Source organism: Macaca fascicularis, chromosome 14 (genome assembly GCF_037993035.2).
Source record: "Macaca fascicularis isolate 582-1 chromosome 14, T2T-MFA8v1.1".
Classification (NCBI taxonomy): domain Eukaryota; kingdom Metazoa; phylum Chordata; class Mammalia; order Primates; family Cercopithecidae; genus Macaca; species Macaca fascicularis.
In genome coordinates, this window is record NC_088388.1 from 132,683,396 (window position 1) to 132,706,553 (window position 23,158).

Consider the following 23,158-nt stretch of genomic DNA (forward strand, 5'->3'; position numbering starts at 1 on the left):
ATGTCAATTATTTGAAAATTTCTAAGACGGATTTGGAACTCAACATAAGGTCAAGTTTGAAAAGTTTTTATGAACAAGAGAGCTGCGTGAGTTGATTACTGAGGTAGAAATGAGATAACAATACTTAGATAATAAAATTTAAACACTGTTTAGATTTAACCATGTTGTAGGCATGTTTTCATGCCATTAATGTGATCCTTGTGCTTTAGTGATGGTTTTATAGTGTAATCTATATTAACCCTAAAATGCATGCCCTCTACTACCACGCAGAAGGGCCTGCTGAAATACGAATCTGAGGATGTCTCCCCTGTTCCTGGCCTCTGCCTGTTGAGAAGAGTGAGCCCCCTCCTGAGTGACTCCCACCTCCACCATAATGCCTTCAGCAGAACTCTCTGCATCGTGGCGCTTACATAGTGCATCATGTCTTGAATTTCTTTGTACTGGGGCTCCCCAGGGAACCAGAACCAATAAAATGTATGTAGAGAAAGACTTTTATTATAAAGAATTGGTTCAAATAGTTATGGAAGCTGAGAAGTCCCAAGTTTTGCAGTCAGCAAGCTGGAGACCCAGGAGAGTTGACGGTGTAAGTGCCAGTCTGAGTCAGAGTTGGAGGCGGGAGAAGACCAATGTCCCAGATCGAAGACAGGAAGCTTTCCACCCCGACAGGATCAGGCCGATTAACTTCAACTCCTAGGGGAAAAGACTCTTGAGAACACGTTTTAACCTTGGGTTCTCACCTAGAGTTCTGCACGATTTTCCATTTTCTTAACTAACGAATGCATCTAGCAGACTCAGTCCCTAAAAAAGACACATTTGAATGAGAACAGCCAGAGCCGGGCAGCTGAGCTGGGCTGCCCCCTGCTGAGCACCTCCGTCAGCCTGCACTTGAGCAGAGTCACCCTGTGGAGGGACAGGTGGAGGTGGAGGCTGCTTCACTTCCCTCCGCTGGGAGTGGCCCTGCGTGATGGGGTGCATACCCACGTCATTTGTTTTTTAACCTGTTGGAGACGATTATCAATTTACTTAAAGTTTAGATGTCTGTAAGGACAAAATTTAAAGCTAGGGTCTGAAGACCTGTAGCAGGGATGTATCTGTCATCTCCCTATCCCTCCATCTCAGCCTGTTAACTGTATCATCGTGGGTTAAATTAATTACTAAGAGACCATGGAGTCCACTCTATAGCTCAAATGAGCATTTTTCATTTTCTGTAGTAAACATGACGTAAGTAAACAGAGTTTCTCTAACAAGGATGGCTTACAAGTAGAAGTGGCTAAATTTTCACTTTTATAAATTTTGCTGCTTTTTATTAACTATCAATAAATCTGGAAAGATGATCTTACAGGTAGACAACAGATTTTGCATACTTTAATCTTAAAGTTACCTCCCCCTCAACTCTTTGTTCACAGCTCTCTGACACTGGAATATTAATAGTTGATCATCTTTCCCTTTAATTTTTCACTAATAATATCAATTCCTAACCCAGATTTTTGGATCTCACAAGGGTTCTTATTTTACAGTCGTCTCATACATTTCTTTTTTTTTTTTTTTTTTTTTAGACGGAGTCTCGCTCTGCCACCCAGGCTGGAGTGCAGTGGCCGGATCTCAGCTCACTGCAAGCTCCGCCTCCCGGGTTCACGCCATTCTCCTGCCTCAGCCTCCAAAGTAGCTGGGACTACAGGCGCCCGCCACCTCGCCCAGCTAGTTTTTTGTATTTTTTAGTAGAGACGGGGTTTCACCGTGTCAGCCAGGATGGTCTCGATCTCCTGACCTTGTGATCCGCCCGTCTCGGCCTCCCAAAGTGCTGGGATTACAGGCTTGAGCCACCGCCCCCGGCCTGTCTCATACATTTCTTTAAGAAGTTCAGCCTGAGAAGAAATCAAGAATTGTCTTTTCCGGTTCATACAGAAACTCCTATAGGGTCGTCCACTACTAAAGCAACAGAAGGTGCTGCCTTCTTTTTCTAGAAGCTGCTGTTCTTAAAAGAGAGCAATTTAGGAGCAGGAATTGTGCTTCACTAACATCAAAGCGCGGCACGGGAAGTTTGCACACACAGTTCTGGAAGCTTTCGGATGTTTTCCGCCTGCTTTGGGAAGCTAGCTCTTTGCTTCATCATCAGTTATCTGGATGGGAACTGAAGGGGAAAATTACGATTTTTTTTTTTTAAATAAATTGCACCAGGATGCTGGGTCTGCAGCCCCAGTGGCTGGTGTTTCCTGTACCTGGGATGTTGGCCTTGTAGAGTTACTTCTGTAATCTCAAGACAGAAACCGACAGCTCTGTTTGATCAAAATTGTTACTTCATCTTGCACAGTTTCAAGAGTTCTACAGGTTTAATGAACACAGAAACCTGGGGGAACTTTCTTACTCTCCAAGGCTCATTCCTAGAGGTTCTCAAATACTCCATCAGCAGAGCGGAGCCCCCGATGGCAAAAGGACACAGGATGAGTCACCTTTCAAATGAACCAAGCCGGGCACGGTGGCTCAAGCCTGTAATCCCAGCACTTTGGGAGGCCGAGACGGGCGGATCGCGAGGTCAGGAGATCGAGACCATCCTGGCTAACACCGTGAAACCCCGTCTCTACTAAAAAAATACAAAAAACTAGCCGGGCGAGGTGGCGGGCGCCTGTAGGCCTGTAGTCCCATTTGCTCGGGAGGCTGAGGCAGGAGAATGGCGTGAACCCGGGAGGCGGAGCTTGCAGTGAGCTGAGATCCGGCCACTGCACTCCAGCCTGGGCGACAGAGCGAGACTCCGTCTCAAAAAAAAAAAAAAAAAAAAACAAATGAACCAATAATCCATTCTTTGATTCTTCTACCTTTGTCAAAATTCCTCCATCAACGCTGCAGAAAATCACAATTCTTGATACATAGCTTGTTCCAATAAAGCACAACAGTAATGCCCAATAAAGCTGGGCAGGTGGGGATAACTAAAAAAGCCCAGGCAATTTGCTGAGCCTGATGGGTGTCAGGGTCAGTCCAAATGAAAGTGACTGTAGACCCACCTGTCCAACTATTTCAACCTGATAGAGAATATGTACACAAAACCTATAGCTGTCATCATACTTAATAGTGAAAAACGGAATGTTTTCCAGCTAACACTGGGGACAAGGTAACAGTGTCAGTTCCTGCTGCTCTTATTCAACACGGAAATTTTAGTCATCATACTAAGACACACAAAAAAAGAATTAAAAGTCATGCAGACTGGAAAGGTAGAAATAAAACTGTCCATATTTGCAGATGACATGATTATCTACATAGAAAATGCCAAGTAATATACAAATAACCTCTTAAAATTAATAGGTGAGTTTACCAAGGTCACAGAATACAAGGTCAACATGAGAAATGCAATCACATTTCTATATGCTAACTACAAACATGTAAAAACTGAAATCAAAAACATAATAACAGTTTAAATCTCTTAAGAGCAAAGGAAGTATTTAAATATAAATCTAACAAAACATGCATAGGATCTGTATGTTGAAAAAAAATCACACACTTCTGAGGAAAGAAGTGAAAAAAAGAACTATTTTAATAGAGAGACATACCATGTCCGTGGGTTGGAAGATTCAACATCATAAGGATACAATTCTCAATTTGATCCATAGGTTGATTGCAATTCCTCTCAAACTACCAACATGGCTTTTTGTGGAAATAGACAAGTTTGTTCTAAATTTTATGTGGGAAGGCACAAGCGCTACAATACTTTAAACTTGACAAAGAAGAATAAAGTGTATGGCTGTAAAACCAAAATGTACAAAATTATTAACAGTTCATTGCTTACAATCTAAAAATGAGGAAAAGATGGACAATCTAGGAAATGTTCAGGGAGCGAAGGTTTCAGAGAGGAAAGTATCCTAGTAATGAATGGGACAAGGTAAAGTCCTTCCCCCGACCCCCACACATAGTATTTTCAGAGAACTACATTCCTGGTTTCAACCTGATGTCATAGGCTGTGTTCTTTCCAAGGGAAGAAGCAAAGACTTCAGAGGGAGAAATCGGAAGACTTCTTTTTTCATCGTAGGGCGTTCACATCAGCACTTCCAAAACCGAGTTCATCACCCTTTTCCTCTACGCAGCCTCGTTCCCTTCCTGTGTTTCCTCCCATCTCACTAAATGTCGCCACCAAGTTACTTAAGCCTGAAACATGTGGCCTCCCAGACTCCTCTCTGTATCTGTTAATAAGAAAAATAAAACAAAAGTGTTGAAGTGTTGGGGCGGCGAAAATTTTTTTGCAGGCAGTATGGAGTCTCAGGTCTGCTTCAAATGGGATTAGGGGCCGTGTGGGAACCTAGAGTGGGAGAGATTAAGCTGAAGGAAGACTTTGTGGTAAGAGGCGATATTGTGGGGGTTGCTAGAAGGAGCATTTGTCATATAGAATGATTGGTGATGGCCTGGATGCGGTTTTGTATGAATTGAAAAACTAAATGGAAGACACAAGGTCCGAATAAGAGAAAGAGATAAACAGGTATTAAAGGACTAAGAATTGGAAGGCCCCAGGACATCTAATTAGAGAGTGCCCAGGGAGGTTCAGCATAGCCCTGCCAGCAAAGATTAGAGAGTGAGTTGAGCACAGTTTGTGATTTTGAGGGCCTCTAACAGTATTAAAGCAGCAGCAGCCACGGCACGCAGACATGAGGGCTAGGCTAAAACAGTAAGGTCACGTTGTTCGGACAGAAAGGCTACAGGGCACGGTCCTGGCTCTTGTATAAGAATTCTGACTGCACTAACCATGCCTAGGAAGGAAAGGAGTTGTTTTGTAGAAGGAATTGGGGTTTGGGAGATTAGCCGGACACGATCAGCAGGGAGAGCACGTGATTTTCATGAGAATTATGCCGAGATAGGTAACAGATGAGGAACTAATTTGGGCTTGACTGAAGTAATGGGGGTTGTTTGTGAAGCCTTGCAGCAGTACAGCCCAGGCAATTTGCTGAGCCTGATGGGTGTCAGGATCAGCCCAAGTGAAAGCAGAGACAGGCTGGGATGAAGGGTATAAAGGAATAGTAAAGAAAGCATGTCTGAGATCCAGAACAGAACAATGGGTTACGGAGTGAGGTATTGAGGATAGGAGAGTATATGGGTTTGGCACCACGGGGTGGATAGGCAAGACAGTTTGGTGGATAAGGCACAGATCCTGAACTAACCTGTAAGACTTGTCTGGTTTTTGGACAGGTGAAATGGGGGATTGTAAGGAGAGTTTATGGACTTTAAAAGGCCATGCTGTAACAGGCGAGTGATAACAGGCTTTAATCCTTTTAAAGCGTGCTGCGGGATGGGATACTGGCATTGAGTGGGGTAAGGGTGATTAGGTTTTAATGGGATAGTAAGGGTTGCATGATCGTCGCCAAGGAGTGAGCAGAGGCGTCTTATACTTGTGGTTTAAGGTGGGGAGATTCAAGGGGAGGATGTGAAGGAGGCTTTGAACTGGGGAAAAGGGCTGCAATGACGTGTGGCTGTAGTCCAGGAACAGTCGGGGAAGCAGATAATTTAGTTAAAATGTCTCGACCTAATAAGGGAGCGGGGCAGGTGGGGATAACTAAAAAAGATTGCATAAAAGCATGTTGTCCAGGTTGGCAGAGTGGGGGAGTTTTAAGAGGTTTAGAAGCCTGGCTGTCAACACCCACAACAGTTATGGAGGCAACGGAAACAGGCCCTTGGAAGAAGGTAATGTGGAGTTGGTAGCCTCCGTACTGATTAAGAAGGGGACGGACTTACCCTCTACTGTGAGAGTTACCCAAAGCTCGGCGTCCATGATGGTCCAGGGAGCTTCCAAGGCAATCGGACAGTGTCAGTCTTCAGCCGCTAAGCCGAGAAGATCTGGGAAGCAGTCAGTCAGAGCCTTGGGCCAACTGGACAGTCCAATTTCCGGTGGGGTACCGCACAGACGGGACACGGCTTAGGAGGAATCCCAGGCTGCGGGCATTCCTTGGTCCAGTGGCCAGATTTCCGGCACTTGTAGCAAGCTCCTGGAGGAGGAGGTTGTGGAGGAACCCCTGGCAGCTGTGGTTCAGGCGTCTGGAGTTCTTGTGTGCTGGAGATGTGGCTGGGGTTTGTCTCACAGTGGAGGCAAGGAATTGCAACTCAGAAATACATTGCTACTTGGCTGCCTCTACTCTATTATTGTACACTTTGAAGGCGAGGCTAATTAAGTCGTGTTATGGGGTTTGAGGGCCAGAATCTAATTTTTGGAGCTTTTTCTAATGTCAGGAGCTGACTGGGTGATAAAATGCATATTAAGAATAAGGTGGCCTTCGGGCCCCTCTGGGTTTAGGGCGGTAAAGCGTCTCAGGGTTGCTGCCAAGCAGGCCATGAACTGGGCTGGGTTTTTATATATGATGGAAAAGAGCCTAAATGCTAACTGATTTGGGAGAGGTAGGATAAAGAAAAAAGGAGCATTAACCTTGACTGTGCTTTTAGCTCCAGCCACCTCTTTAAGAGGAACTTGTTGGGCAGGTGGGGGAGGGCTAGTCACAGAATGAAACTGTAAACCAGACGCGGTGTGAGGAGAGGAGGTGATAGAAAGATTATAGGGTGGGGGAGCAGAGGCTGAGGAAGAATTGGGGCCTGGCTCGGCCTGGTGAGGAGCAGCCTGGGGAGAAGGGGAGAGGTCAGACGGGTCTGTAGAAAAGGAAGATTAGAAAGACTCAGTGACGCTTGGGGTTGGGACAGAGGGGACAGGAGGGTGGGAAAGAAGGAGGATTTGGGATGAGTGGCATTGGGAACAGAGACTAGGGAGGGAACAACATGTAAAAGAATGCCTGGACGTCAGGCACCTCAGACCGTTTGCCTATTTTACGACAAGAATTATCTAGATCTTGTAGGATGGAAAAATCAAAAGTGCCATTTTCTGGCTATTTGGAACCACTGTCGAGTTCGTATTGGGATTAAGCCGCGTTGCAGAAGAAAATAAGACACTTAAATTTTAGGTCAGGCGAGAGTTGAAGAGGTTTTAAGTTCTTGAGAACACAGGCTAAGGGAGAAGAGAGAGGAATGGAGGGTGGAAGGTTGCCTATAGTGAAGGAGGGAAGTTTAAAGAGAAGGGTATACATGGAGAAGGGGGTGGGGAGCAGCCCTGGGCTGCAACATGTGTGAGCAGCCAAAGCAGGCGTCCCCGCAATTGACTTGCCACCAAGGGAACGTAGGTGAATGATCAAGGCAGGCATCCCCGCGGAGATCAGACACCAATGGAACACGGGTGAATAATCAGAGAGGAGTCCCTGCAATGATTAAACACCAAGGGAAGACTGCCTTCCCTAGTCGGTGACCGGCGCCGGAGTTTTGGGTCCACGGATAAAATGTGTCTCCTTTGTCTCTACCAGAAAATGAAAGGAATTGAAATTAAGAGAAGGGAGAAATTGAAGTGTGGCGTCAAGATTGAAAGAGAAAGAGGTTGAGGGATAGTGAGAGACGTCGGAGAAGAGAGTAAAAAGAGGCCACTTACCAGATTTAAAATTGCTGAGATGTTCCTTGGGCTGGTGGGTCTGAGGACCCGAGGTCGTAGGTGGATCTTTCTCACGGAGCAAAGAGAAGGAGGACAGGGGATTGATCTCTCAAGGGAGGTCCCCCATCCGAGTCAGGGCACCAAATTTCATGCCCATCCCTATGAAGAGACCACCAAACAGGCTTTGTGTGAGCAACATGGCTGTTTATTTCACCTGGGTGAAGGCCGGCTGAGTCTGAAAAAGGAGTCAGCGAAGGGAGATGGGGGGAGGGCCGTTTTATAGGGTTTGGGTCGGTAAAGGAAAATTACAGTCAAAGGGGGTTGTTCTCTGGCGGGCAGGTGTGGGGGTCACAAGCTCAGTGGGGAAGCTTTTGAGCCAGGAAAAGGAATTTCACAAGGTAATGACAACAGTTAAGGCAGGAACAGACCATTTTCACTTCTTTTGTGGTGGAATGTCATCAGTTAAGGCAGGAACCCGCCATCTGGATGTGTACGTGCAGGTCACAGGGGATATGATGGCTTAGCTTTGGCTCAGAGACCTGCCAGTATCACCGACCTCATGAGCTCAGTTATTCGGAGCTGCTGGTTTAACCTCCCAAGTCTTCCCGGACCCGTGCCCTCCTCTTGGGCAGCGTTACTAACCACCATGAGAGGAGGTCTGTTCCCATCTAGCCTCCACCCTGCAGCCAGGAATCTCCGTAAAACGAACACCTGGCTTAGTTTCTGCTGGAAACCGTTGAATAGTCCCCCCTGTTTTCTGGAAGGGTCTGAGCAGCTCCCCGTTGCGTCCACAGCCCCCCGGGCCTGCCTCCTGCAGGTCTCGCTACTTTGTCACCAAAGCATCCTCAGCGCTTGCACCTGCGTGAAGCTGTGCTCAGGCGCTCCCGCCGAGGGAACCGCCTTCCCAAAGCTCTGCGCTCTAATTCTCACTCGTTTACCACGAGGTAGCAGTGTGGGGAAACTAGAATTCTCCAGGGACTCTCCCCTGTACTTCGTGGCCGTCTGTGGAATCCTTGTTTTAGGATCTGCAGGTCGTTTCCAGTCGTGCGCGCAGCACGGAGGCTGCCGGCCCTGCCCAGCGCTGGGCTCTCTCCGCCTCTCTCCCACACGCCGGCCTTTCTGTGCCAGCTGGCTGTGCACCCAGGTCAGGAAGCCCAGGGTCGGGGCGTTAACCCAAGGGCCCTCCCGCGTTCCCTCCGAGGGCGGAGAGGCGTCGGCGCCCGAACCACCTGCGGGGACACCTGGAGCGCAGGCGCAGCTCGGCTGTCCTCGCGGTGCGGAGCCCGACGCGCATTCCTGGGACCCGGATCCGCCGTCCGCGCCTGCGAACGGATTTCTGCTTCGGCTACACGCGCAGCGCGCAGACCTGAGCCGGCCCCGCGGAACCGGGTTCGAGTCCCGGCCCGAGCGCGGCGTCGGGGGCAGCGGAGAGGGGCGGCGGCCGCAAGGGACCCTCCGCTCCTCGGCTTCGCGGCGATGAAGTCCCCGCCCCTCCTCAGGTGACGGATCCCCGCTGCCCCGGCGGCGGCGCAGCGCGCCCTCCCGGGCTACCCACCACCCAGCGCGTGCCTCGGAGCCTCCCGCCCTCCCCGGGTTCTGTGGCCAGCCAGGCGCCCCAGGCGTGCGCCGCGCCAAGCCGCGTCATTAAGCCCGCTCTCCGCAGCTTTCCTCTGCAGACCCCCTTGCTACCCCCACCCTGCGGAGGGGCTGTTCACCAGATGCCAGAAAATCAGGGCTGGGGACGCAGGCCGGGGGCTCCAGCGGCTGGACACCGTGTCCTTCCTGAACCTGGTGGTGGAGTGCGCCCGCCTCCACCTCTCCCAGACACCCACCCGCAGTGCCCAGCCCCGTCTCCAGGGTCTAGGACTGAACGTCTGTCCCCGGCCTCCATGCTGCGCTCTCCTGGCCCTGGGCCCGCCCAGAAGAGCCGCCTGTGTCGCGGGCCCGCTCCCTGGCTCCGGCCCCTAAAGCGCCCCCGGCACAGGTTCGCGGCCCTCGGCGCTTGGTGGGGCCAGCACCTTCCCCTTGTCACTGTTCTCCTTTCTCCTTCCAGCCCGTGCCTCTCCTGGAAGAGAATGGTGGGCGTCTTCTTCCTGCCGTTTATCTTACCAGCTTTTGCTCCTCGGTTTAAGCAGGAAGGGAGCCTCATGCTTGGAACAGCGCATCCGCCCCAGCCCAGGTTTGCCTGAGAGCCGCATTCCCGGGGCGGGAGGGGAGCGACCTCACCTTTCTTGGAGAGAATCATATCGCGATTGTGCACAGAACACGTCCTACTAACAAGAACTTCTGTTTTTCGCTAGGGTTTCAGCCGTCCCTCCGAGCCCTCTCCCGAGTTCTCTCTCCCTTTCCACTTTCTTTCCCTCGCCCGCGCCCTCCAGGTTTAACTGGTCTCATCTGACCCCTCTGGAGCTGAAGAATCGATCTGTGGGACTCGGAACTGCGAGCACAGGTCGGGGTAAGCCGCACTTCACGCTGGAGGGCCACAGGTTCCTCATCTGCGGGGGCTCCATCCACTATTTCCGGGTGCCCAGGGAGTACTGGAGGGACCGTCTGCTGAAGCTGAGGGCCTGTGGCTTCAATACTGTCACCACGTGAGTGCTGCCCTCACCTCCGGGATCTTGTTCCCCGACAAGCGCAGGGTAGCAAGAGCCTCCGATTTTGGGGGCCCAGCGTGAGGACTTGCCCTTCCGCACAGTCGTTTCCAGCACATACGTTTTATGCTTAAGCGTCCAGTTGTCACTTAACGTCTCATGCTGAGCTTGCTCTGTGATCAAAAACTTGGATAGGGGTTCGTGGGAGAATCTCAAGGGAGAAGGTTATTTCCTCAGGAATCTGTCCGTCTAGTGAAGGAACACCAGGAGCCCTTGGGAGCACTCAGTTTAATGACAGAAGCTCAAGGCACACTTACGGATAAATATGTACTTACAGATACATGCTTTTTTTTTTTTTTTTTTTTGAGACAGGGTCTCGCTCTGTTTGTTGCTTGGGCTGGAGTGCAGTGGCCCGATCTCAGCTCATGGCAGCTTCTACTTCTCTGGCTCAGGTGATGCTCCTGCCTCAGCCTCCTGAATAGCTGGGGCCACAGGTGCATGCCACCACACCAGGCTAGTTTTTTGAATTGTTTGTAGAGATGGAGTTTCGCCTTGTTGCCTGGACTGGTCTCAAACTCCTGGACTCAAGCAATTCACCCTTTAAAAGGAAACACCATGGTTGTCCTCATACCTGTATACAACTGACCAGCCACCCTGTATGACCATAGGAATGCAAAACTGCTCCAGAATCAGAGGCCCCGTCCTCCTGAGGGCCTGCCTCCACCATCTTGTGGCAAGCTTACCATCACACTCACTGTAGAGGAGAAGATGCTTAGAGGGCCCTGTGCCTTATTGCAGAGCTGGTATTGAAGGGTGAATTTGAAGCTGAGAGGCAGTAAATTGACAACTGGTTCATTTAAAATGCAAAGAATTTAATCAGAAATAATCGTGAGTTTTGTTGAGAGCTGCTACTGCATCTGTTGAGGGGACAATGTGGTTTTTCTTCACCCTTCTTTTGAATTGCTGAATTACATCGACAATTTTTCTGATAGTCAAGCAGCCATATGGTTCTGGTACAAACTCTGCTTGGCTCTGAGAGATGCACACATTACATACACACAGATTGCTAGACTTTATTTGCTAGTGTTTTATTTCAAATGTGTTTATGTTATAAGCAAAACTCATTTAAAATTTTATTTTGTTAGTATTCTTGTCCAGTTTTGAATCAATCTTATAATAAGCTCATAAAGTGAGTAAATCTTCTTTTCTTAGTTATTGAAAATATTTTGCACAAGAATTATCTTTACCCTGAAAGTTTTTTAAGATTCACCTGTAAACTCTGTTACTACTACCTTTTGTGGTTTGTGAGGTGAAGGATTTTGGGACAACATAGCTCTTTGAATGGTTATTAACTCACGTCCTCTATTTCTTCTTGAATACATCCTGCTTTCTCCCTTCCTGCCTGCCTGCCTGCCTGCCTGCCTGCCTGCCTTCCTGCCTTCCTTCCTTCCTGCCTTCCTTCCTTCCTTCCTTCCTTCCTTCCTTCCTTCCTTCCTTCCTTCCTTCCTTCCTTCCTTCCTTCCTTCCTTCCTCCCTCCCTCCCTCCCTCCCTCCCTCCCTTCCTTCCTCTCTTGTCTTTTCTTTTCTTTCTTCTAATGGAGTCTCACTCTGTCATCCCCGCTGCAGTGCAGTGGTGCAATCTCTGCTCACTGCAACCTCCACCTCCCAGGTTCAAGTGATTCTCCTGCCTCAGCCTCCTGAGTTGCTGGGATTACAGTGCGCACCACCATGCCTGGCTAATTTTTGTATTTTTAGTAGACATGGGGTTTCACCCTATTGGTCAGGCTGGTCTCAAACTCCTGACCTCAGGTGATCCTCCTGCCTCAGCCTCCCAAAGTGCTGGGATTACAGGTGTTGAGCCACCGCGCCTGGCCTTCTTTCTTCTTTTGAACCCACTGGGACTTAAGAAATTTTTCCTTTCTTTCCTGTACTCACTTGGAAGTTACATACATCGCATTGTGTATTTTGGCTGTTTTTTGTTTTTTTCTTAATCTTATCTATTTATATTTAGTCTTTTCAAATAGCTAGCTTGTAGCTTTGTTAATACTCTGTATATTTCGGATTTCTATGTCACAGTTTCTGAGTTAAATGTAATTTCCTTTTCTACTTTATTAAATTTAGTACCTTCTCTTCTCTGTCCTCGGTTTCCTCCTCCTCCTTCTTTTTCCCTGAGTTAATATTTAGCTTCTTTTACTTCCAGTCTTTTGTGTTTTCTAATATATTCATTCAAAGATATGAATGTTTGAGTGTTGCTTTGGTTACATAGCCTACATATTTTGCTATACAGTGCTTTGAATGTCATTTATTTTCCAATATTTCCTAAGTTTTGATGTTGTTTCCATTAGCTATTTGGGAATATGCTTTCTGTTTTATTTTAATTTTTACTATTTTTAACTGTGATTTTTAAATTTATTTGCATTTGTCTTGGGATCATGGACTATGTGATACAGATTTTTGGAATTTGCTGAGATTTACTTTGTGACATAGTACCTGCAACTGTTTCATGCAAATGTTTACAACTGTTTCATGCATTTTAAATTTTGGTCTTTTAAATTTTATATTCTTTTTTCATACTTAGTTCTACAGATGCACTTTTTAAGGGAATGTAAATGCTCCATCTGTTGGCTACTGGGTTCTCCTTATTTATTAAATGCAGCCTGTTAATTATGCAGTTCAAATCTATATCCTTACAAGTTTTTTTTTTTTTTTTTTTTTTTTCCTGCTTATTTTCTTTGTTTCTCAGAGGGGTACTTTAAATCTTTTCGCTGTGATGGTAACTGATGTATCCATGTCCTCTCTAATTCAGTCAGCTTCTCCTTTACTTACAACAAGCTACCTTGTAACTGACAACATACAACAAGCTCTGCTGTTGAGCTCATAGAAGGCCATGAGTAGTATGTCTTCTTGGTGGTTCATACAGTCACTTCTACAATGTATCGTCACAAATCTCTGCGCTGCATAAAACTGCGTAATAAAAACCACAGGGCTTAGAGGAAACACGATGTTAAGGGGGATAACACTCAAACATGTTGCCAGTGGCACAAAAAAAGACAGTTGCCTAGCGAACTATGCCTAGTACACCTAATAAAATTTTTACTCATAGCCAATCCTGTGGGGGCCCTTCTTGCTAAGGTCTAAAGGTAGTACCCTTACTAGATTTACTGTGTCTCCACTATCTTCACAGAAACTCCTCATTCGTTCTTATTTTGACTAACTCATAGCAATACTGTGTAAGGCAGATGTAGACATTTTTGTTTTTGTTCTCTTCTTTAGTTTATACTTTTAATGGGTGTTACAATAGGGCAGTGAGTGGAAGAATTTATATATAAATCCCAAGAAATCTAGCATCACAGGATAATTGGCACCTTGAACCACAATTGGATAATAGAGCAAGAAACTATTAAAGCTAGTCATAGTTAGTGTAACAGAGGTTTAATTTCCATTGGAAACTTCAACTTATTTCAAAATAGAGCTATGCATGGTTTTGGCCTGGATTTGGGGCAGACCTAACAATTTGGAGGAAGAAATAAGAAGATACTCATCATACTTCCCTTCACCTCTTCTAGCTATGTTCCATGGAACCTGCATGAGCCAGAAAGAGGCAAATTTGACTTCTCTGGGAACCTGGACCTGGAGTACGTGGTGTTGCTGCTTCTGTGACCTGGCCAGGGGCAGGGGCAGAGAGGTGGCTGGGAGGGACCTGGGTCTGGAGTCCTGTTCTAGGACTGCGAGAGGACCTGCACCCGGGACCTAGATGCTCCCCAGTCATGACCTGCTGGGCCTGCAGCCTTTGGGGCCCACTTCTCCACTGCAGCCCACAGGGGCAGAAGACCCGGGAGCCGCCCGACTCTGCATGGGGTCCCGCTGCCTGGGCTGGGGCAGGGCGGCTCCTCTAGGCTAGCAAGGCTGTTGGGTCAGGTTCACTGTTAAGACCCCTGTGCCCTGAATGTCACCCTTCCTCCTCAGGCCCCCAATGGGGCTGTGCAGAGGCTCTGAGGCTGGGAGCAGCTCAGGCCACCGACTTAGTGTGGGAGTCCCCGCTCTTTGCCGGTGGGGCCGAGCTGTCCCTTTACCCCACCGGGCAGCTCCACCCTGTGACGTGTGTGGCCCCCACCCGGCCTCATCCTGGGCCGTCATGGGAGGGGCTGACGATGTGGACCTCCCTAGGGCCTTCGTCCTGATGGCTGCGGAGATCGGGCTGTGGGTGATTCTGCGTCCAGGCCCCTACATCTGCAGTGAGATGGACCTCGGGGGCTTGCCCAGGTAAGCGGGGCTGCCATCCCAGAGTTGTGGTTCTAACGAAGTATTTGCTTTCGTGAATTTCAATCTAGTAACAAGGAAAGTAACTTTATTGAGGGAGCTGATGAGGGGTGTGCCGCCCCAAGCCACGCACCGCGCCTGCGTTGTCTGTGAAGCCTGCGGTACTGCGGTCAAGAGGGTGTGCGTGGGGAGAGGTGGTCACAAGAGGCTCCCACTCTTCTTTCCCCACACAGGAGGGGCTGTGGCCCCCTCTGTCCTTCTCAAAATGCCCTGGGAAGAAAGGGACCGGAAGCTTTAAGGCCTGCAAGGGAAGATTCTGACGACTCTGGGCTTGTTTTGAAAACTTCTGATCTTTCGCTTATTTTGTGAGGGGAGGGCTGCCTTTCCATGCAGTGAGACCACCCTCAGCTCCCCTCCCTTCCCTCTTGCTTTTCTTTGCCTTGTTCTCGCCTCTGTGATTCTGGCCCCCAGCCCAGACTGCTGAGGGTCAGGGTGAGTCTCCAAGACTGCTGTCTGCTACCCCTGTGGTGGGCAGGGCTTCCTGGGGAATCTGGGGCTCTGCCTCCGGTGAGCACCTCTGCACCTCAGGGTCAGATGAGGCCTTTGTTTTCTCTAGGGGCAGAGAAAGCCTGAGCTGAGGGGAGTGGAGTTTTTGGGAATCAGTGACTCCCGGCATAGCTTGACTGGAGGCCTGCCTGGCACTTCCCCAGTGACCTGGAGAAGGCAGAGTGTCATTGGCACGTAGGCTCCTGCCCTGAGCCTGAAGCCTTAGCTCTTAGTGGAAATGTGACAGTGTGCCTAAGGAAACTTTTCTGTCCCCAAGAATTTTTTTTTTTTTGAGATGGAGTCTTGCTCTTGTCACCCAGGCTGGAGTTCAGTGGCGCGATCTCGACTCACTGCAACCTCCACCTGCCGGGTTCAAGCGATTCTCCTGCCTCAGCCTCCTGAGTAGCTGGGATTACAGGCGCCTGCCACTACACCCGGCTAATTTTTTTTTTTTTTTTTTTGAGACGGAGTCTCGCTCTGCCGCCCAGGCTGGAGTGCAGTGGCCGGATCTCAGCTCACTGCAAGCTCCGCCTCCCGGGTTCACGCCATTCTCCTGCCTCAGTCTCCCGAGTAGCTGGGACTACAGGCGCCCGCCACCTCGCCCGGCTAGTTTTTTGTATTCTTAGTAGAGACGGGGTTTCACCGTGTTAACCAGGATGGTCTCGATCTCCTGACCTCGTGATTCGCCCGTCTCGGCCTCCCAAAGTGCTGGGATTACAGGCTTGAGCCACCGCGCCCGGCCCACCCGGCTAATTTTTGAACTTTTAGTAGAGACAGGGGTTTCGCCATGTTGGCCAGACTGGTCTCGAACTCCCGACCTCAGGTGATCCGCCCACCTCGGCCTCCCAAAGTGCTGGGATTATAGGCATGAGCCACCGCGCCCGACCGAAAAATCTTTTCAATAAACTGAAAAAGAATGGAGAGTGTTCAACAAAAGGCAGAAGGAAAAGCTCTTTTTTTTTTTTTTTTTTTGAGACGGAGTCTCGCTCTGTCGCCCAGGCTGGAGTGCAGTGACCGGATCTCAGCTCACTGCAAGCTCCGCCTCCCGGGTTCCCGCCATTCTCCTGCCTCAGCCTCCCGAGTAGCTGGGACCACAGGCGCCGCCACCTCGCCCGGCTAGGTTTTTTTTTGTATTTTTCAGTAGAGACGGGGTTTCACCGTGTTAGCCAGGATGGTCTCGATCTCCTGACCTCGTGATCCGCCCGTCTCGGCCTCCCAAAGTGCTGGGATTACAGGCTTGAGCCACCGCGCCCGGCCGGAAAAGCTCTTTAAGACATGACTGTAAGAGACTTGACAGGCCGGACCCTCAGTCACACCAAACGGAGCTGAAGGCACTTCTGAAGTTGCGAAGTGCTCTGGAGGTGGAGGCGGGTGTTTGCTTTCAAATCCCAAAAGTCAATGAGAATGGTCTGAAAGTCTCACGAGGCACAGATCTTTCCAGGACCCCTGAGTGCTCCAGGACCACGGGTGTGAGGCAGCTGGGCAGACGTGCTGGGCGAGCTGGGGCAGCTCTGAGCCCTCTCCTCCTTCCCTCTCCCATCCTGTCTCAGACCCTGAGCCTGCCCCTCTCTCCCCCAGCTGGCTCCTGCAAGACCCCCGGTTACTGTTGAGGACAACCAACAAGGGCTTCACTGAAGCAGTTGAGAAGTATTTTGACCACCTGATTCCCAGAGTGATTCCTCTCCAGGTAAAGCCAAATTATCTTCTGCATCTTTCTTACATGCATTTTCCTGATCGGGCAGTGGAAGGTCGTGGGACCCACATAAAAGTGGTGGCATAACCCTAAGGCAGGAGGGAGGTGGGAATATGGATGGGATTGGCGGGGAAGCAGATGCATTTGTAGGTTTGAGGGCTCAAGTTTAAGTAGCTAGTGTGAGAAACAGGGAAAACTGTGGCAGTTACGTGTCTGCAACGCACTGGGGATGGTGGCTCCCACAGCAGCCAAGTGACCCAGCAGACTAACTCCAGTGCTGGAGCAGAGCGCGCAGACCGCGGGGGCCGTGGATCAGAGCCTGCCACACCAGCTGTGCAGCCTTTAGCAGCAAGCCCAGAGACTCCAGGCTTTTGCCCCAAATAGCCTCACTCTTTAACCCTCCTCTGCTTGTCTCTCAGTACCGCCAGGGAGGCCCTGTCATCGCGGTGCAAGTGGAGAATGAATATGGCTCATTCAATAAGGATAAAACCTACATGCCGTATCTCCACAAGGTAAGAGGGCCTTGGTTTGGCCCCATGTTTACATGCCTCCTTCCTCCATCTGTCTCTTTTCTGGTGTGCTTTTCTGATTCCTGGATGCATGGGTGATTCGGCTGGGCACTGTGCATTCTGAGAATACTGGCCTGTGCACACGAGGTGCTGAGGGGTGCTGGCCCACTGCGTGGCTGAAAGGTTGCATATAACTTTTGACTCCCTCAAAATGTAGTCACTAATAGCCTACTGTTGACTGGAAGCCTTACCGATAATAAACAGTTGATTAATGCAGGTTTTGTATATCTATTATATACTGTATTCTTACAATAAAGTAAGCTTCAGAAAAGAAAATGTTACTAAGGAAATAATAAGTAACAGAAAATATATTGACTTCTCATTAAGCAGAAATGGATCATGGTAAAGGTCTTTATCCTCATCTTCATGTTAAGCAGGCTGAGGGGGAGGAAGAGGTGGAGGAGGAGGAGTTGGTTTTGCTGACTCAGGGGTGGCAGAAGAGGTGGAGGAGGAGGAGTTGGTTTTGCTGACTCAGGGGTGGCAGAAGAAGTGGAGGAGGAGGAGTTGGTTTTGCTGACTCAGGGGTGGCAGAAGAGGTGGAGGAGGTGGCAGGGGAGGCAGGGGAGTTAACTTGTATTGAAAAAATTCCGAGTATAAGTGGATCCGCACAGTTCAAACCTGTGGTGTTCAAGGTTCAACTGTAGATCAAGTTCATTTTCTCTGTGAATGCACAGCAGTCAGGACAATCACTATGTACTTAAATAACTTTATTAGAAGACAGAACGTGGCGTTAAAGGGCTATTCCTTTCTGCTTCCTATCTCTGTGACCCACGGTTCTCATTAAAGCTGGGGTTGGTGAATCTTCCTCCACTGTAAATAACGCTTCAAGAATTTAGTGATGTGACTCTCAGCTTGAAGCTTTCTGGCCTGTAAGACAAACGTCATCTCTTCTGTCCCCCTTGCTTCTTCATGGAGGGACGTCTCAGGCCAGGGAATAACTGCAGTTCTGCCTGCTGTCCTTCCTGGTGGCTCAGCCGCTGCTGGCCCCTGACTTCCCACATTCAGGAAGCTGATGAGAGTTCAGTCTCAACTGAACCCCTCCTTGGGCTGCCAAGCAGGGTGCAGGGCTGCACGGTGGGCCTGAGCCGTCCTGACTCCACCCTTGCCTCTGCAGCAGTGCCTGCACGGAGACCTGTCTGGAGGCTGGGAGGGGAAGAGGAGGGGTCCCCAGCTGGGCAAAGTGGGGAGGAGGGTGGAGCTGGACTTCATCCACATGCTGGCTCTCACCCTGCAGCTGTGGCTTCTGGAGTTGGACAAGGTCAGAGAGTAATTTCCCTCCCTAACTTTTCCCAGGGGCTGCATGGCTGCCCTGAATCAGTTGTATTCAGCCAGCATTGTTTGTTCTTGATTTTACAATTTACTGGCTGGGCTCCGTGGCTCACGCATACAATCCAGTACTTCGGGAGGCTGCTGTGGGCGGATCACCTGAGGTCAGGAGTTTGAGACCAGCCTGGCCAATGTGGCAAAACCCTGTCTCTACTAAAAATGCAAAATTTAGCTGGGCGTTGTGGTGCATGCCTGTAATCCCAGCTACTCGGGAAGCTGAGGCGGGAAAATCACTTGAACCTGTGAGATGGAGTTTGCAGTGAGCCGAGTTTGTGCCACTGGACTCCAGCCTGGGCGACAGAGTGAGACTCGTCTCAAAAAAAAAAAAGAAAAAAAGAAGAAAAAAAAATTACCATTCAACTCCAATCCCAGGCCCAGATGTGGCTCAATGAATGCAGGAGACGCACAGCCGGGCCCTGGCTATCTGGCCTCGTAACCATGGTTTTTCGGATGAGATCTCCCCATCCCTGCAGCCATGGCAAGCTTCCTTGTACCCCTTGACAGTGTTGGGCAGCACCTGAGCTTGGTGAAGTCCCTGATGGTTCTCAGGACCCCACAGCTGCAGCCTCTTCCCTTCCAGCACAGAGTGATTCCCTAGTCGTCTTCCTTCTTTCAGTGACTTAGATCCTCTTCCAGGGCATTTCCTGGTAAACTCAGCCCATTGTTCCTGGAGGCTTTGGTTATGGGGTGTCAGAACCCACACTCGACCGATTTTAGGGTCATTCCCCACAAAAATCACCAGGCTGAGACAGACAGTGATTTCCCCCAATTTACTAAGTTGCAGAAGGTCAGACTCTGAATTCAAACCCTTGTCTAGCTCACATCTCACCCAACTGAACCATGCTCTGTTTAGTTTCCAATTTCCTCATGTAGTCGTCCCTTGGCATCCATGGAAGATTGATTCCAGGGCCCCCATGGACACGAAATCGGTCGGTGTTCAAGTCCTTGACATAAAATGGTGTGGTGTTTCCATGCAACCTATGCACATCCTCCCATATGCTTTTTTTTTTTTTTTTTTTTTTTTCTGGGACAGTTTTACTCTGTCACCTAGGCTGGTATGATCTCGGCTCATTGCAACCTCCGCCTCTGGTTTCAAGCAATTCTTGTGACTCAGCCTCCCAAGTAGCTGGAATTACAGGTATGCACCACCACACCTGGCTAATTAGAGACAGGGTTTCACCATATTGGCCAAGCTAGTCTTAAACTCTTGACCCCAAGTGATCTGCCTGCCTCAACCTCCCAAACTGCTGGCATGAGCCACTGTGCCTGGCCTCTCCCATATACTTTAACTTATCTCTAGATTACTTCTAATACCCAATACAATGTAAATGCTACATAAATAGTTGCTATATATTACTCTTTAGGAAATAATGATTGGAAAAATGCCTGTACATGTTCAGTACAGATGCAACTAAGGAATATATTTTTGGCCAGGTGTGGTGGCTCACACCTGTAATTTGAGTACTTTGGGAGTCCAAGGCAGGAGGCTCACTTCAGGCCAGGAGTTTCAGACCAGGCTGGGCAACATAGTGAGACCCTGTTTCTATAAAAGAAAAAAAATTAGCTGGATATGGTGGCGTGTGTCTGTAGTCCTAGCTACTCAAAGAGACTGAGAGGTGGTAAGATGGCTTGAATCCAGGAGTTTGAGGTTATAGTGAGCTATCATCATGCCACTGCACTCCAGCCTGGAGAAAAACAGCAAGATCCTGTATTGGGGGAAACCCCACTCCCGATATTCAATGTGGGTTATTTTCTATTTCCCTAAGCGTTGGCTGGTCTGAGAAATAAAGGGAAAGAGTACAAAAGAGAGAAATTTAAAAGCTGGGTGTCTGGGGAAGACATCACATGTCGGAATTTCCGTGATGCTCCCTGAGCGGTAAAACCAGCAAGTTTTTATTAGTGATTTTCAAAAGGGGAGGGAGTATACGAATAGGGTGTGGGTCACAGAGATCACATGCTTCACAAGGTAATAAAATATCACAAAGCAAGTGGAGGCAGGGCGAGATCACAGGACCACAGGATGGGGTGAAATTAAAATTGCTAATGAAGTTTCAGGCACCCATTGTCATTGATAACATCTTACCAGGAGACAGGGTTTGAGAGCAGACAACCTGTCTGACCAAAATTTATTAGGTGGGAATTTCCTCATCCTAATCAGCCTGGGAGCGCTACAGGAGACCGGGGCTTATTTCATCCCTTTGGCTTCGACGGTAAAAGATGGCCGGCCCACTCCCTTTGGCTTCGACGGTAAAAGATGGCCGGCTCCACGTGGGCCATTCATACGCCTACCCTCAGGGGCGCATTCTCTTTCTCGGAGATGTTCCTTGCTGAGAAAAAGAATTCAGCGGTATTTCTCCTATTTGCTTTTGAAAGAATAGAAATATGGCTCTGTTCCATCCAGTTCACCGGCAGTCAGAGTCCAAGGCCATCTCCCTTGTTCCCTGAACATTGCTGTTATCCTGTCCTTTTTTCAAGGTGCCCAGATTTCATATTGTTCAAACAAACATGCTCTACAAACAATTTGTGCAGTTAACACAATCACCACAGGGTCCTGAGGCGACATACATCTTCTTCAGCTTACAAAGATGATGGGATTACGAGATTAAAGTAAAGACAGGCATAGGAAATCACAAGGGTGTTGACTGGGGAAGTGATAAGTGTCCATGAAATCTTCACAATTTATGTTCAGAGATTGCAGTAAAGACAGGCGTAAGAAATTATAAAAGTATTAATTTGGGGAACTAATAAATGTTCATGAAATCTTCACAATTTATGTTCTTCTGCCGTGGCTTCAGCCGGTCCCTCCGTTCGGGGTCCCTGACTTCCTGCAACAACCCTGTCTCTAAAAAAAAAATTTAAAATTAAAAAAGTAAAAACATTTCTGACTGTGATTGCAGAATTCATGGATGCAGAACCCATGAGTATGGGGAGCTGTATGTATTTCTTTTTTCGCAATGGAATGAGGGAATTGGGTTCATTTTGGTTAATTTTCTCAACAGGCTCTGCTGAGAAGAGGGATTGTGGAGCTTCTCTTGACCTCCGATGGTGAGAAAAATGTGCTGAGTGGCCACACCAAAGGAGGTACACATTTAGAGTTCACAGGAGAACAAGGCTTTCAGCTAGCCCGTGTAAATCTTGAACACACCCCAGAGAAAAACAAGTGCATCTTGATGCCTCCTTTTCCCGTGTCCAGGACTCAAGGTCAAGGTTCAGGGCCGCTCACCAGCCCGGTCTCTTGGCCTTGCTCCTGCTGTCTTTAATCACAGCAGCACTGGAGCTCCTCTGTCCTCAGGATGCCTTTCCATCTCCCACAGTTTTTCTGTGGTAAGGAATCTGCATTAGTACAGGGCCTGGCTTGGGATCAGGGCCGTCTCCACTAACGTGGGAAACCACAGGGAGAACCAGAAGATGGGTGTTGTGTCAGGAACCACGCCTAGACCCTGTCCCGTTCCTGGGATCCTACCGCCCAAGGCTCCGTGTGGACACTTAGGAGATCCTAGAGAATTAAGTGGCAGGAAGATTCAGGATGGACTCATCAGATGGCAATAGTGAGGGACACGCCCGGGTGTGAGCAGGCCGGTGGGGCGGGCTGCTGCCGGCGGCTGCCCTTCTGCCTCCTTAGCAGCGGCTTTTCCACTGGAGCGTGGTACACTGGAACACGTGCTGAGCTTGGGGCCAGGAAGCCGCGTTCCGTTTCCGGTCTAATCACGTCAGGGAGCCTTGGCCTGGCTCACTTCCCTGCACAAAGTGTGGCTAATGTTAACAATGAGTGTCCGGGCAAGTGTCAGGGATGTGGCGATGGCCATGGCAGCCCTTTGGACGTGGCAGAGTGCGATCCGGGCAGCCTCTCGCCATCCCCACTGCTGAGCCTGCGCTCCTCCTGCGTGCTCTGGTTGGGGGCGGGTTCCTTCCCTCCCGCGTGCGTCTGGGCGGGGGGCGGGGGGCGGGTTCCTTCCCTCCCGCGTGCGTCTGGGCGGGGGGCGGGGGCGGGTTCCTTCCCTCCCGCGTGCGTCTGGGCGGGGGGCGGGTTCCTTCCCTCCCGCGTGCGTCTGGGCGGGGGCGGGGGGCGGGTTCCTTCCCTCCCGCGTGCGTCTGGGCGGGGGGCGGGTTCCTTCCCTCCCGCGTGCGTCTGGGCGGGGGCGGGGGGCGGGTTCCTTCCCTCCCGCGTGCGTCTGGGCGGGGGCGGGGGCGGGTTCCTGTTCCTTCCCTTTCCTGAAGGTGCTTGGCGCCGCCTCAGTCGGGCCTCTCTTATTTGTGCAGTGTTGGCCGCCATCAACTTGCAAAAAGTTCAGCGGAATACCTTCAATCAGCTTCATAAAGTCCAGGTAAGACATTTCAGACGGGCGGGTTTTACAGCTGCTCCTGCCATGACCGCCCTCGCCTGGGTAACTGGTGTTCCGTGAAAACAGCTTTGACAAGAAGAGCGCAGGTTTCCACCTGGGTCCTCGGCAGGTTCCAGGCCATGTGGGGAGCCTTTGGGGTGCGGAGGGAGGAGGGGAGCCGCGTGTTCACCTCCGCTTGTGGAGCACGTCACGGAGATGAGTGGCAGGGCGAGGGGTGACGGAATCAGCGGGAGACGACGTTCCGGCCTTGGCCCTGTGAAGACGGAGCTGAGAAGGCTGTGCGCGTTGCTGATGGAGGCCTCCCAGGGAGTTCTCGTGGGGTTAGCCTGTCCCGCCACGGCATACACATCGTGGGAAGGGACGAGGGTTGTACCTGCGCTGATTTAACAGACGCG

At 49.7% G+C, this 23,158-nt stretch overlaps 1 protein-coding gene and 2 long non-coding RNA genes across 42 annotated transcripts in view; 1 reads left to right on the forward strand and 2 right to left on the reverse strand.

The window, feature by feature from the left end:
• Positions 1–475: 475 nt before the first annotated feature.
• LOC107127470 (uncharacterized) lies at positions 476–3,681 on the reverse strand. 2 transcript variants are annotated; one of them, XR_010581115.2, is made up of 3 exons: positions 2,220–2,361; positions 2,020–2,131; positions 476–690 (listed from the first exon to the last, which is right to left on the reverse strand). It is a non-coding gene; the product is annotated as an uncharacterized lncRNA (long non-coding RNA). The 2 variants fall into 2 exon arrangements; XR_012423968.1 differs by lacking the exons at positions 2,020–2,131; positions 2,220–2,361 and adding an exon at positions 3,543–3,681.
• A 349-nt stretch (positions 3,682–4,030) lies between these two features.
• Positions 4,031–7,573, reverse strand: LOC141408546 (uncharacterized). The gene is made up of 3 exons (XR_012423967.1): positions 7,436–7,573; positions 5,710–5,811; positions 4,031–4,169 (listed from the first exon to the last, which is right to left on the reverse strand). It is a non-coding gene; the product is annotated as an uncharacterized lncRNA (long non-coding RNA).
• A 1,112-nt stretch (positions 7,574–8,685) lies between these two features.
• The window catches only part of GLB1L3 (galactosidase beta 1 like 3), a 51,186-nt gene continuing 36,713 nt past the window's right edge, over positions 8,686–23,158 (forward strand). For 12 of the 39 annotated variants that reach the window (XR_012423961.1, XR_012423964.1, XR_012423963.1 and 9 more), the window contains exons 1-9: positions 8,686–8,934; positions 9,489–9,614; positions 9,736–10,026; positions 13,593–13,661; positions 14,194–14,289; positions 16,411–16,519; positions 16,945–17,037; positions 21,420–21,501; positions 22,681–22,745. Coding sequence is in view for 32 of the 39 variants with exons in the window: in XM_065529281.2 (XP_065385353.1) it covers positions 8,912–8,934; positions 9,489–9,614; positions 9,736–10,026; positions 13,593–13,661; positions 14,194–14,289; positions 16,411–16,519; positions 16,945–17,037; positions 21,420–21,501; positions 22,681–22,745 (954 nt within the window). In the remaining 7 variants the exon portion in view is untranslated. Of the gene's footprint in view, positions 8,935–9,488; positions 9,615–9,735; positions 10,027–13,592; positions 13,662–14,193; positions 14,290–16,410; positions 16,520–16,944; positions 17,038–21,419; positions 21,502–22,610; positions 22,746–23,158 lie in introns of those variants that run through there. The other 27 variants (XM_074015700.1, XM_074015702.1, XM_074015692.1 and 24 more) reach the window with 6 other exon arrangements.